Source organism: Acanthopagrus latus, chromosome 19 (assembly GCF_904848185.1).
Source record: "Acanthopagrus latus isolate v.2019 chromosome 19, fAcaLat1.1, whole genome shotgun sequence".
Classification (NCBI taxonomy): Eukaryota; Metazoa; Chordata; class Actinopteri; order Spariformes; family Sparidae; genus Acanthopagrus; species Acanthopagrus latus.
The window spans coordinates 983,146-998,731 of record NC_051057.1 but is presented as its reverse complement, the minus strand read 5'-3'; the positions used below and the strand labels follow the sequence as shown (position 1 = coordinate 998,731).

The following is a 15,586-nucleotide window of genomic DNA, read 5'->3' as shown; positions in this document are numbered from 1 at the left end:
CATAATTGATCAAAACAGAGCAAAACTCTGTCCATAATTTTCTAGATACCTTTTATATTCCACGACCTAAATCCTCCATCTGTTTCACCAAGCATAAACTGTTCATTTCCCAAAACAGGAGATAACTGAGACAATACTGGCATATCACCTACATGTTTGTGTGCAGTGTACCAAACTGAAATTGTATTTTTAAGAAAAGGATTTTTTGTACGTTTGTTCAATGACTCGATATCCAAGGAGTATAGATATGAATTCAATGGTAGCTCTGGAATGGACTCTTGCTCAATCCTTACCCAGGTTGGGGGTGCTGTTGTATAGAAATAATATGATGCTGAGGTCAGTTGGGCAGCCACATAATACCATCTAAGATTAGGAAATTGAAGGCCCCCCCTGATAATGCCTGATAATCCTGTATGCGTTCTCACAGCCATGACTAGAGGTTCAATTGCTAGCATGAACAGCAGTGGAGACAACGGGCAACCCTGTCGGTTGCATCTCTGTAAACTACAGGGTTTCAAGATGGTTTTATTAGTTAGGATCTCAGCAGTTTGGTTTGTGTATAGCAGCTGAATCCATTTGAGAAAGGTTTTGCTAAACCAAAATAATCGAAGTACATCAAAAAGATTGCCCCATTCTACCCTATCAAATGCTTGACAAGCATCTACTGATAATAATACCATGCCTTTTGCATTATGTCTCTCATACAGTATATTCAGGACTCTTCTAATGCTCTCCTGATCAAAATCTTAAGACCAGTTAAAACATTGCAAGAATTTACATTTTGCACTGTTGGATCTTAAAAAGGTTCTAAGTAGAGTTTCAAAATGCAAAAAAAAAGAAAGAAAGAAAGAAATGGGAGTGACACAAAGAAAAAAATGAGTAAGCAATTTATTGAAAACAACAATTAAACTGAAATAGGCTGTTCATCAGCTGATCAAAAGTTTAAGACCACAGCCTTTAAAAGCCAAAATCTGCACAAAAATGTTTATTCAATGTCATTTTCTGCCAGGCATTCACACTGTCATGACCTCCTGATGGCAAAAGCCAAAAAGCTTTCTCTCTTCGAACGTGGTCGGATTGTTGAGCTGCATAAGCAAGGCCTCTCGCAATGCGTCATCGCTGCTAAGGTTGGATGCAGTAAGACAGTCATTTTGAATTTGTTAAAAGATCCTGAGGGTTATGGAACAAAAAAGTCAAGTGGTAGACCCCAAAAAAATTCCCCAGCACTGAGCTGGAGGATCTGATTGGCTGTCCCTCAAGACACGGGACGATCCTCGTCCCAAATTAAAGCCGTTACTGGTGCCGACTGCAGCCCGATAACCATCAGACGGCATCTGTGAGAGAAGGGCTTTAAGAACAAAAAAGGTATTCAAAGGCCTCGTCTCCTTCAAAGCCACAAAATTGCCAGTTTGGACTTTGCAAGGGAGCACCAAACATGGGACATGGAAAGATGGAGGTAAGTTTTATTCTCTGATGAGAACAAATTTAATCTTGATGGTCCTGATGGCTTCCAACGTTACTGGCATCACAAAGAGATCCCACTTGAGATGTTTTCCACGTGGCACAGTGGAGGGGGCGCCATCATGATCTGGGGTGCTTTTTCCTTCGATGGAACAATGGGGCTTCAGGTTGAGCAGTTGCGTCAAACGGCGTCTGGCTATGTGGAGATGTTGCAGAGGGCATCCCTCATGACTGAGGGCCCTCCTCTGTGTGGTAACGACTGGGTTTTTCAACAGGACAATGCTGCAGTTCACAATGTCCATCTGACAAAGGACTTCTTCCAGAGGAATAACGTCACTCTTTTGGACCATCCTGCTTGTTCCCCTGATCTAAATTGAATTGAGAACATTTGGGGATGGAAGGCAAGGTGAGTTTACAAAAATGGACATCAGTTCCAGACAGTGGATGCCCTCCGTGAAGCCATCTTCACCACTTGGAGCAACGTTCCCACTAGCCTCCTGGAAACACTCACATCAAGCATGCCGAAACGAATTTTTGAAATGATCAAAAAGAATGGTGGAGCTACTCATTACTGAGTCCTTTTTTGAAACTTTTGTTTCTATTTTAATGTTTTTTTTGTTTTTTGTTTTTTTTTTAGCTATGGTGTAAAACTATTGCAGTTTAATTGTTGTTTTCAATAAATTGCATTTTGAAACTCTACTTAGAACCTTTTTAAGATCCAACAGTGCAAAATGCAAATTCTTGCAATTATTCAGCTGGTCTAAAAAATTTTGATCAGGAATGTATTACGATAACTATGTTGGCTTTTTACAAAACCTTGGTGATTATCATTAATCAGCTGAGGAAGACATTTATCTAATCTTCTAGAAGGCGCTCTGCAAAGTATTTTTGTGTCACATCCCATTAAACTAATTGGTCTGTAAGATGAGAGTTCAGTTTGGGGCTTCTTGGAATTTAGTATTAGGGTTATTCTAGCTAACTTAAAGAGTCTGGGAGTGTTCCTTCAATAAATGATAAGTCATATATATTAAGAAGTGATCTGACAAGTTGTTTTTTAAATGTTTTCTAAAACTCTATTCATGACCTGTCTAGTCTGGGTGCTTTACCACTATTAATATCTCCTGTAGCTTCACAAAGGTCTTTTGTTGTTAGTGGACCTGGATGGACCCCTTGTTAATGGATCTAGAGTAATTTTTTCACCATATGATATAGCTGGAAATCGCAACTGGTTGCGAAATGTATTCTGAGCTGTTCTTTCTCCTTTATATTCTGATTTATATAACACTTTATAAAAGTCTCTGAAATTATAATTTATCTTGAATGGGTCCATAGTTAAGTTATTGACTTTGATACTATGTATTGTTCTCTCAGCTTGCATTTTCTTTATACTCCAGGCCAGTAGTTTGCCTGATTTATCCACTTTGTCAGTTAGTTAATTTATCATGATAGGCTCTCATGACAGATAGATTGTGTAGTTTTTCAGGGTTATTGTTATTATACATTTCAGCCTCAGCTTCTTTAATGTTATTTTCCAATGCTTGTAATCTTGGTTATCTTGTTTGGTTTCTGAACTTGAGTAACTTATAATTTCTCCTCTTATATAGAATTTTTAATGCCTCCCACCTGCTGCTAGCATTTTGAGCAATGCTTCCACCTACCCAAATGGATCTCCATAGATACTGTTGCATGATCAATAATTACTATACTACTGTACCAGCATGTTTTACATTAGACTGTAGTTCCACAGAAATGAAAAAAGTAATCAATGCGAGCTATGAGCTAGGGTAACAAGAATACTGTCTTTTGCTTGGGTTCTGCAGTCTCCAAACTTAAATCAATCTTAGATCCTGCATACAATTTATCAGTGTTTCTTAGTTTGTACATGAGTTGTATCCACTTGGGTAGATCGATCCAACACTAGGTCGAGGGCACAATTAAAATCCCCCCTATAATGTTCAGTCCCTCCAAGGCACACACAGTTAAAAATAATCTTTACACAAATTGATGCAAGCAAGATGGCGGCGCGCACAGACGCAGCGGTTCAGAGCTCTCTCTTTTCGTGCACGTTTTTTATGTTTGTGCTAGTACGGTGTGTGTGTTTGTTCACATTAATCCAGACAAATAACATCTACAGCTGACCCAGATTTCTAAAGTTGGGATTACGGAATGAGCAAGATGTCACACCTGAGTTTCTTCACTCACACGAGATACCGACGGACATAGCCAGGACGCCGGGCTTTCCGTGGATTACACTCCCCAGTGGAAGGAGGCGGCGCAGGGACAGGAAGCAAAAACAGGGCGGCAGAGCTGGCACATTAGCTAGGCTTTGCAAGCTGCCATTCAGACCACTACTTCCCAGCATTTTCCTATCAAATGCAAGATCCCTCGCCAACAAGCTGGACGAGTTGAAGCTGCAGATTGCGACAAATAAGATTGTTGGGGACACGGAGACGTGGCTTCACCCACTCATCCCGGACATGGCTATAGAGCTAGTAGGCAGAGCAGAGGAGGGGGGCTATGCATCTACGTCAACAACAGCAAGTGTACCAACACTAAGACTGTGACCAGTCAATGCTCTTCAGACCTGGAGTACGTTACTGTGAAATGCAGGCCCATCTACCTATATTGTCGTGCTAACTGCTGTTAACATACCACCAGAGGCTAATGCTAGCGTGGCTCTCAGACTGTTACATGATTCCATTAGCAGTCAACAAAGCACGTATCCTGAGGCGGTGCACATCATTGCTGGGGACTTTAATCATACAGACTTGAAAACTGTGCTCCCTAAATTCCACTAGCACATTAAGTGTGCAACTAGGGGAGAAAACACTCTGGACAAGGCCTACTCTGATATCAAGAGTAGCTACAGGGCTAAGCCACTACCACACCTGGGCCAGTCCGACCACCTGACCAATCTGGCCTGAGGAGCCCTCTCAACAGCTCCAGGATTGCTTTGAGAGAACAAACTGGGGCATCTTTGAACAGCAGTACCTGGAGGACTTCACTTCATCCGTGCTGAGTTCTATCGAGTTCTGTATAGATATTGTTACCACCAAGAGGCACATCTGGGTCTATCCGAATCAAAAGCCCTGGATGACTGGAGAGGTCAGGACCCTGCTGAAGGAGAGAGGTGTGGTGATGGGGCACAGTACAGTACTGCCAGAGCCAGCCTGAGGAGAGGCATCAGAGAGGCCAAGACTGCATACCAGAGGAGGATAGAGGAACATCTCAGCAGCAACAACACAAGGCAGGTGTGGCAAGGGGTGCAGCACACACCGGCTACAAATCCAAAAACCACACAGTGGCTGACGGAGATACCTCACTGGCGGAGGAACTGAACATCTTCTTTGCTCGCTTCAAGGCAGAGCAACCGCATGCAGCCACATCACACCCCTCAACCTGTGACAACATCCTCATGTTGGAGGATCATGAGGTGTGGTGCACACTAAAGGGGGTGAACCCGAGGAAAGCTGCAGGACCAGATGGCATACCTGGAATTGTACTGAAGAACTGTGCAGACCAGCTGGCTGTTGTCTTTACCAGGATAATCAACCAATCCTTGTCCCAGTACACCGTCCCACCCTGTCTGAAGGCCTCTGTTATTGTTCCACTGCTGAAAAAAACAGCAGTCAGCAGCTTGAATGATTACCATCCAGTGGCACTTACACTGATCATTACGAAGTGCTTTGAAATCTCAAGTCTGCCACCTACATTGGACTCTCACCAGTTTGCGTACAGGGCTAACAGATCTACAGAGGATGCTATTGCAACAGCCCTCCACCCATCTCTGAGCCACCTAGAGCATCAGGTGAGGTATGCAAGGCTCTTTGTTGATTTCAGCTCTGTGTTCAATACCATCCTCCCACACAGACTGGTGCCCAAACTGACGGCACTGGGACTGTCTTCCTCCATCTGCCACTGGATCCTGGACTTCCTGACAAATCGCTCTCAGAGGGTGAGAGTAGGCTCCCACCAGGGTCATAAACACTGCCAAGAAGATCACTGACTGCTCTCACCCCTCTCTAGATGAACTGTACAGTCCAAGGTGGCTTAAAAAAGCTCAAAACATCATCAGGGATCCATCACATCCCAGACATAAACTCTTTGAACTGCTGTCCTCTGGCAGAAGATACAGGACAATAAAATGCCAAACAGTTTTTAGTGTCACTGAATACAATCAAGGCATATAAGAATATATGTCTGACTGTGCAATAATCTCATGACTGTGCGATATCTCATGACTGTAATAATTTCATGACTATGAGTATGACATGGTACATGTGAGTTGTGTGCTTGGTATTTACATCTTTTATTTATTTTATCCAAGTATTCTTATGTTTTTTTATGTTTTATCTATAATTTGCACTAAGAAGGAGTTGCTTCTCAATGTTGTTGTACAATGTACAATGACAATAAACTTCCTATTCTATTCTTTTCTAAATGATGGGTTATCCTCATCAGGGCCATAGATATTTATAAGATTTAGTTTTTGTGACAAAATATTACCCTGAACAATAACATACCTTCCTAATGGATCTTGGATAGTTGGAAATGGTATTTATTTGTGTATGAGGTTAACTACACCCTTTACATGAGTATTATAGGAGGATGAAATACTTGACCTGGCCATATTATTTAAGATTTTAGATATTTTATCCTGTTTAAAACTTGTTTCAGTTCAGCCAGTTTCCTCATTCCCCAGACAATAACCATGCCCCAATGCCAGCATGCGAAGAACCCGCTCCAAGGTGAACCGCTCCATGATTCAGCCCCAGCCATCATGTCAGCATGCCTTTGAGAAAGTCAAAAGGTGTTAGTTGGCCCTGGCCCTCAGCGCCCTCTCGCCCTAAAATGTTGTCAGGTACCAATACCTATGAGACACTGAGGCAAGATCTACCAGTAGCTACAAAACTAAGGTTATAGAATATCTGCAAAAGCTGGGAAAGGAGAAAGCCATTGACAGTCCATTATTTTATCGCCTGTACCCTGTGGAAGCCATCCCATGTATGTATGGACTCTCTGAGATACACAAGGAAGGTGCACTAGTCAGACACATTATCAGCAGCATTGTTCTCTGGAGAACAAAATAGATCATCTGTAACTGGACTTATCCGGTAAATGAGAACTGAGAGGAGGAACTGTTGCGCATTAATTCTGGCATAGACATGGCTAGATTCATCAATCCCGGAAATTGCCGTCAGCTTCGAGGGACTGGCTACAATTCATGCTGACAAGAGCTGTGTACTCAGCAGTAAATCCTGAGGGGGTGGCCTGGTCCAAAATAAGTCAAAAAGACATGTTCTCTGTACATCCAGAAGATGTCCTCAGAGGAGCCAGAATGAAATTTTTTATTATGTCTTTTCTGAATGTTGGATAGACATTTTATTTTGGATGTTATATAGACGTCATTAAAGTACGCTGTGAAGACATGATTATTGGATATACACACACACACTACTATTTTCTCCTCTTCATAATAGCATGCAGGCACTCACATGGCATGCTTCAAGTTATCCGGCAGCCTGGGAGACAGGAGACAGTCAAGGAAGGAACACACTGGCCCAAGCGTTGGATGTCTGAAGCGTTTAGGGAGACTTTGATGAGGTTGGGAACAAATATTTTTGGTGTGTTCAGCTGTGTTGGAAGCTTTGGGAGCCACGCAGACGTTGTATGCTCTGATTTAACATGCAAAGTCTGAGAAGGTTGGCTGTCGGCTGTCTCAGGCATTGGATTCTCTGATTGGCGGTGTGCTAGCAAATCAGCCCGGTGTGTGGGAGGGGCGGAATACTGTGTGCGCTTTGTTTTTCTATGCACTCTGTTCCATCATTTTTTGTTTTTATGTAACGCCACCCACTTGCAGCATCTCACACAAGGAGTGTACACGCTACTGTGGAGTAGGCAGCATGTCGACTATGCTACTCAATCAGACAACGGCAATTATCCAAGTATACATGCCGGTGAGAAAATCAGATTATTGGGCCGGAGCATGTCATACCCCGGTACACTAGGAGGCGCTGTACCCATTTCAACTAGTGGTAACAGAAACACCTCCAGCTGACCTCTTTATGTCGCCAGCTGCCTCGGCATTCAAGAAAGATGGCGTACAAAGAGTGAGACGGAACATATACATGCAGGAGTAATGCGACTATCAAATAATCTTGGTGCTGTAATTCAACTATGAGAAATCTGATCTGGTCAGATTTTAGTCAGACTAAGGTGTATACATGCATTTTAAAGATCCGATCATAGTCGGACTAACCCAGTAATTTGTTTTCTCAAGTGTTATGTAAACGCACTGATTGAGGCAACAAAGCGAACTCTACATAAACGAGTGACAGGAGGGCCAGCTCCTCAGGTCAACACTCTGCTGTCCACTTACATGTAAAGTAGAAGAATGATTCCTTTGACGACAACAATGTGAACATCTTGGCCAGACAGGAGTAAAGGAATCCCTATGTCAAAGTGGAACTTTGAACAGAGGATGTGGCATATGTGATATTACTTATCATCCACCTACAATGAAATACTGAGTTCCCTTACCAGACAGCTTAACAACCATTCACATCTGGGCGCACCTAGTCCTAACAACCCATCTGAAGGCCTCCAGATAGTTGGAAGTTCTTGGATGAGAGGTGAAATGTCTTTCAGAAACTGAAACGTGTCCATTTGTCTATGATACAGCACTGATAATTAGTTATTGAAATTATATATTTATGAGAGTTAGTTATTGAAATTATATATTTATGAATTAAGAAGAAGGACGTTTCACTCCCAGCCTCTTCAGAATTTAAAAGCCAGCAGAAGAAGTGCAGCTTAGGACACTCTTTTTTTGGCATCTGTTGAAATTGATGCTTTGGTTTCAAAGGCTTTTTCTCCTTGATGAGTGTAAAGGCCTCAGAATGCCACAAATCAAACTGGTTGCATATAGGCTGTATGTTTAGGGAAAAGGCCACGGTTACTTGCCATGTGGTCGTGGTGATTTTTAGACCAAAAGGCACTTGATCTGAAGCATATAGAGGACTTAAACACTAAAGGAAAACTAAAACCAATGTTATAATAAAATGATTACCTTGGTGTGCCTTCTCTTTCAGTGTCTAGCTGTGTGGGAGTCATTCCTCCTGTCTCAGAGAGTGGACCCCAGTGAGCAGAGAGATGTGGAAGACACCTCTTAGGTGGATATCGCCTCCTTTGTTGCAACAGCATAAACCACACCATCGTCTGAGGTCTGTCCAACATATCTCAACATATGGACTTTGAATCATAGTCAACCTATGCAAACAAACAACTTTTGTACGACTAAAACACACTCTGTCTGTCTCTCTGTCTCTTTTTCTTTTCGTCTGGCCAAAGAAGTTAGTCTCAGTCTTAGCATTCCAGTGATGATTGTGCATCACTAAAACCAACACTGTAATCCAAAAATCTACATACCAGTGTTTACATAACACTGTGTGCTATGCCACAAGTGAAAAGAGGACTTCTGGCTCTTGTAGGCCTAATCTGTTGTTATATATAACATTATTGTATATAGATACAGTAACTATTCTCTGTTTAAACCACCTTTTCTTTACCATATATTGACTAAATTACATGGAACTCCATGTGACATGCTTCTAAGAACTTTATTAATGTGAACATGCTATTTTAAATGTTGGTCAGAGTAGCAGTAGTAATGAACAGTCTTACTCAAGGTCCACTCACCAGATTTTTACACATTGAGGTTGACAGTTCTTACTTACTTTGCCGATTTTCCTGCAGTTTTGTAGCATAACAATGTGGGAAGTACATGAATCAGCCACAACTTTAAAATTACTTATTGGTACCAGAGCAATTCTGATCCTTTCAGGCCCCATCTCACATCCCACAGGACTCAAAGGGTCTGCTGCCAAGGTCCTGGTGCCAGACACCACGGAACTGATCCACAGTAGGGATGTCCCACATACGCATGATCATATATGGAAAATTTTGAGGGCAGGACGACTCCTTGGGTTCTTTGTCATGTTCCTCAAGTCATTGCCAGGTTTATGCACACCAAAAAATCAAAGTTTAACATTGAACTAAATATATATATGGCAAAAAAAACATCACATTGAGCTGATTCCTGAAGAGTTTTCTTTTCTAGTTCACATGTACGATCAGAATGGTATGAATAACACACACCGCAATTGATCTGCGGTTAAACTTTGAGCAGAGAAGCCTTAAATGCTTTGTGAAATTCTCAAGAATGTTTGTAAGTTTTTGCTGATAGAGACTGAACTTTTACATGTCTGGTGAATACTGCCGTATCTGTCCGTGTCTTTATAACAGAATGCTTAAGTAACCTTTTTATACTTCTATAAGCTTGTTTTCTTTTATTATTATTGAGTGTAAAAGAAAAAGTCAGAATAAGATTGATATTGAAATGTTGGCATAATAAAAGACGATCTAACAATATAGACTGTGTTGGCATCTGTTTGTAGACTGTTAAGGCACGAGTGGCAGCAGAGGTAATGACAATAACAAAATTGCGGAATGTCTCTCCCAGGTATTCACACTCGCAGACTCACACATATCAATTGTCTGAATTCATCCAGAACAAGCATATTTTGTCTTCCCCAGTGACAAAGTGTCAGCAGCTATGTTAAACACTGTGTCAGTCATTATTCCTCTTTTATGACAACATATCGTTTGAAACAAGAAATGGTTTTGGAGAGTAAGTAATGATTGCACCAAGGCTAAATGGAAAAATCTTGCTTTTCTTTTAAATAGTTGTAAGCTGTTGAAACCAATTACAGCTGGAGTTGTGCTTCTCACACAAACTTGTGGGTTTATCAATTCTGAGGTGCAGAACAGTTGCTCCACATAGAGATCAACTCAAGCCATGTCCACGTTACCTGAACAACCTTTTTTCGCCCCCGTCTTCCTTGGCTTCGTTTAAAAATATTTGCATCCAACGGATTCCATTAAAAATGACTCAACACACTGTAGTTCATATTCTAGGCCTATAGGTGGTGTTTGAAATTCACCAAAAACAGACAAGAAGAGACGGAGCATGCGCAACCTGCTTGCACACTATATACAGGCAGACTAGAAGGAGAAGGAGAAACAAAACAAAACAAGAAGAAAACGAAAATGGCTAGTCGGTCGTCCATAATTTTTAGTGGCAGATGAGCATAATATTTTGGCCTAGTAACCCTAATAAGCTCAATATCTTCTGCGGCACGAACACAAGCATGTTGTTGTGTATTTTGGGTTATAATAGGACCCGTAGTGGTCATGCACCAGGTGTATTATGAGCAATGCGCGCCTTGTTGTTGTTGTTGATGGACTAGCCATGTGCTGGAAGTTATGCCCCTATAAATAAATCCTCAACGTTACGTCGTGGTCCGAGAAATCATTGTTATACTAGTAACACACAGTGAAGATATAACATATGTAGTCTGCCATTGTTGTTATGAGATGGCGCGGGGTTAAGAGGTTGAAGGCTAGAGGTCGAGGGGTGGAGCGATGGCGTCATCAATACGTAAAGGATGCGGATTCGCTGTCCACACGAGACCGCAAGGGCAGTGTTTTCGGATTTTTCCACCCTGTGACCAGGTTTCAAAAAGGTGCGTTTACAGGCACTGCATTTACAGGATCCATGTGAACGATCGGCCAGAATGATGCAAAATGTGTGCTTACACACAAAAGCATTTCCATGTGGATGGCCCCTCAATCAAATGTTTGTGCTTGAACCATTGCCACAACCACTGTCAGACTGCAGTGGAGTTTGTGTTGATACCTTTTCTAATTATTTATCACACTGTCCATAATTTGAATGCTGAGCTGAGGATCATGCCTGGAAAAGGAGTGAGTTTGGTTTAAGTAAGGCCTACATGTCTGAAATAGTTACCAGATTTCAAAGTGCTTGAGAGATGTGTTTGTTTCCTTGTTTTGTTGTGTTTGATGCACAGTATTTTACTCACAGCTGAAGTAGCTGTGCTTTTGGCCACTTAGTGGCAGAAGAAAAAGTTAACATGTCACCATATAAAGCTGCTGTGGAACAGTTTCTTATTAATAAAATGAACTCAAGACCTGAGACACTATCTTACGCATGGTGCAAATCATTTTCTTAAACAAGTCTGTATAATACAATATAGCGCTTAGAACTAGTGGCCTGACATTACATGTAGTTATTTAATGCATCATTAATATGATAAAATAATTAATAATAATTGGTTCAATTAATTTTGGATTGCTAAGAATGCTAAGAAGGTCTCATCAAAAATAGATTTTAATTAGCGCAGTCTTCATAAATGGTAAGCCATACCAGTAAAACCATACGCATAGAAGAGCCACAATTGCTGTCAAATGGTGCATGGTTAACATACTATACAATATCAACAAGTGGAAACCACCTTTTCAGCTTTTCTTTTACTATTAAGAAAAAATGACATTCGCATTTTGTATAATCCTCTCTCCTTGCATGCTGAGGACTGTAGTTGTACATGCTACCACTAAGTAGGTTATCCTACACACTAAATCACATTAAAAATTCAAGAGGGTTCTTTAAATAAAGCAGTGCCTTGAAAATGAGGCCTTTTTTCCTAATGCAGAGGGGAATACAAGTGAGAGAAAAGAGGGGAAGGACAAAACGTATTTGTATTTGTATATGCGCAGCAGAGCTCTACACTGATCTTAAATGTACTGACAACTGTTGTGCCCTGCATGGAGGTCCCTGTAGAGAGAAAGATTATTCAAATGTTTGCACAACAGGTTTTCATTGGTTCATGACAGTTTAAACTTGTCCTTGTAATTAGAAAGATAAGGCCAGCAAGAATTGCGTGTGTGGATCCAGATCCTTTCATGTCTTCTCCCTTGTGCTATAGAGCTGCATTGTTGTCCATGAATAATTAAAAACTCATCAATGAGCCATGCTGTTGCACTGCATGACATGTTCCGTTTTTACCATGAATACAGACACAGTGCAGTTTATTTGGGCTCTAACCCACATACACCTGCCAGACATAAAATTAACACCTTGGTGTTGATTCAATATTCCATTCCATTCACAAAATAGTTATAACATCAAACATTTCTGCATATTATCCATATGTGTCTATAAATTACTTTACTGAATGAATAACTGCTGCACTATTAGAAAAGCTAGTCTAAAGATTTGCATATCGCACCAATATTTCTAGTGCATCATGGTGTGTTAATTATTTTGCTAAGCTATTTATATGAAATGTTGCATTGTTATTACTTATTACTATGATTTTTGCTACACATTAACCTGTTACTGCACTGAGGATTACGACCAGAAAATCAGACTGGAAAACCTCTGCATAGGTATTCACAATCTTGTTCTTGTTTCAGGACCATTCTTATAAAGGGGACGGTGGAGCACCAACTAGTATTTGCAGGTTTCAACTTATACGGTTTTGAATACAAGAGAATATTTTTCAGAGCGGTGGCAGTATATCACTGTTGATGGCAATTGTTGAGTAATGATTCAATTTTGACAACAACTTTGAACAACTTTTAAACAAGGTAAGCACATGTTCTATAGTCATTTGCGCAAGTGCACATAGTGTGTGTCCATCTCCTTTTTTCTAGTTAAAGGGCACATAATCTGGGAGCAAAGGGGTTTAAATTCTATTCTTAATTACACATGGGTGTGTTTTGGGTGTTATGTAAATCAAACCAATCACAATGTTACATTCCCATCCCATTCTCCTAACACAAAGAGAGGAGCTTGTGGATTGAATGTTAATAATGTTCTGTGTTCATCTATGCATCACAACATCACACACACAGTAGGTTTGTACAGTGAAATGTGGAGTGAAGCAGCCATCCTGATAAATCCTGAGCTCCATCAGAGCTTTGTAAGAATATTTATTTCAACAGATAAAAGTTTACTTGTTTCCTCTTGAGAGTTTTCTCTGTTCTGTCAATTTTCTAACTACAGCTTTTAGTTCTGCCGCTTAAATGTGCCACGATATGTGTTGCAGTGACACCACTGCATGCATGGGAACGTTTAGTAATTAACAGAAACCTCAGATAATGTCTTGTCTATTGGACTAGTGTGCTCTGTAATGACAATCATATACTCCACAGAGTACCTTTAATTGCTTCCTTGAAATGTGTTGCCACTGTCTGTAGTCCACATTCTACCTTTGTATTAGAGGTGGATTTCATTGTTCGATGGCAAGATTCAGTTCCCGTCGGTCAGTTCAGCAGGATGACTCATTCATGTAGTTCATTCGTTCAGTCGCACTTCAGGTACAACGTTGTTCAGCGGTGAATCATGTAACGCACAGTTCTCAGCTCCTCGTTCTCAAACGACAGTGATAATGGTCAACATAACACTGTAGTTCAAGGCAAATCGCTGCAGCTCCATGCTTATGTGTACTTTTAGACAACACGACAGTTAGCAGCTAACAGCTAAAGCCAGCTAGTCAAAAAACAAGTGACTGACAGAACAAGAATGCCAGGAGAGGAATCAGTGAACAAGCGAGAACGATGAACTACAAACAAAATGAAATGTTTTTTTGTTTGTTTGTTTTTTTTTGTTTTTTCATGGAAACGGTTGATGTGCTTTCCTGTTTCTCATTGGCTAAAGTTCGACGACAGTGTCCTAGACTCAGCATATGATTGGCTGGCTCACCCCTCTGATAACTCAACAGTGAACAACACAGGGACTGGTCTGTGAGAACGAATGAACAAACAAACGAACAAGAGAGAAGTGAAATGGGGAATCAGGTCAGTTAGTTCATGTTAAAGAGTCGTTCCCTCGAACTGATTCATTCGTGACTGAGCCATCACTACTTTGTATTAAATAGTATATGTTCAGCAAATCTGTCTTTCAAATGATACCAAAATGATCTTTTATTATTTTATATATTTATATATATATTTATATATATATTTTATATATATATATATATATATATATATATATACTTTAGCACAAGACTTAAGTATGTAGTATATCAGATGGAGAGAAGGGAAAAACACAGTCAGAGTTGGAGGTCAGAGTTTCCATGATGAAATTCCTATTGTCCGACCTCTATATGTTTTATTTTACTGCACATCTAGATATTCCCTTCACTGGCTTAATATACATGTTGTAGCCTACAAATACATCCAAGTTTGTCCCCATGAGTGCTGCAGTTGTTGTGTGACATCAGAGAACTGCTCCCTCATGAGGCCAGTCTAGATGGTGCCTGAAGTAGGAACACCAACTTTGAATGGTGTTCCATTTTAGTTTTTCTCATAGGAGACCTGAAATTTTCAAGTTCCGAGTTGTCTGGAATGCAGCATTAGTCCTCCCAAGAGAAATCAGAAGATATCATCATATGAGCTGTTTACTCTTGTGATCCTAATGAAGAAGCCAGCAGATTCTTTCATTGTCTCATGAATGTAAAATGTCTTTATCAGAAGTTCCAAATTGATCTACCTCCCAGTTTTATTGGATAAACTGTTTTGACAAAAATATAATTTGAGGAATAAATCATAGCAATCAGTGATCCATTGAAATATTGCAATATAGTATATTTCATTACTACTATAACTTCTAATTTATTATCAATTCACTGGTTTTGTGCATATCAGAAATATCAGGAGTAAGGATCCAATTGACCCAGAAGCATGTTTGTTCATCTGGCTTCTTCAGTTTCACACACTACAAACAGTTTTTACTGCACTCTGATGCTCCTTCACTGGACAAGCAGATGAATAATGTATCATCTCTGTTAAAAAGCTGGCACTTCTACAAGCAACATGGCCAGTATGTTCCTCTCTTTCCTTGTGACTTTGGGCACTTGGACAGCACATATGGACTAATGGAGTATCCCTCAGGTGGAGAGAGGATTCATAATTCAGGGAAGAAAAACTTTATGGCTACAGTGTTGGCATGGCAGAGAATTAGTGTTCTAGATGAACTAAAGCTGAGTATGCTGCTACTGTGTGACATGCACAGTGTGAGGGAGTCCAACCAAGTATGGCAGCATCAAGCGTCCTCCAGAGGCCCTGCAGGCAGAGTCTCTGTCTCAGCATGTACATGTGTATGTGTATATGTCTGTATGTGCCCACAACACACACATGCACACTCACATTAATTATGTATTTAACCATGTGTGCCCTACTTCTTCTCTGTCTGTCACCA

The 15,586-nt window shown here is 40.6% G+C and overlaps 1 protein-coding gene across 1 annotated transcript in view; it reads left to right on the top strand.

Moving 5' to 3' along the window:
* The window catches only part of snx7 (sorting nexin 7), a 67,266-nt gene extending 57,375 nt beyond the window's left edge, over nucleotides 1–9,891 (top strand). The window contains exon 9 of the mRNA XM_037079443.1: nucleotides 8,553–9,891. Within this exon, the coding sequence (XP_036935338.1) occupies nucleotides 8,553–8,633 (81 nt within the window). The 3' untranslated portion in view covers nucleotides 8,634–9,891. The remainder of the gene's footprint in view (nucleotides 1–8,552) is intronic.
* Nucleotides 9,892–15,586: the final 5,695 nt, after the last annotated feature.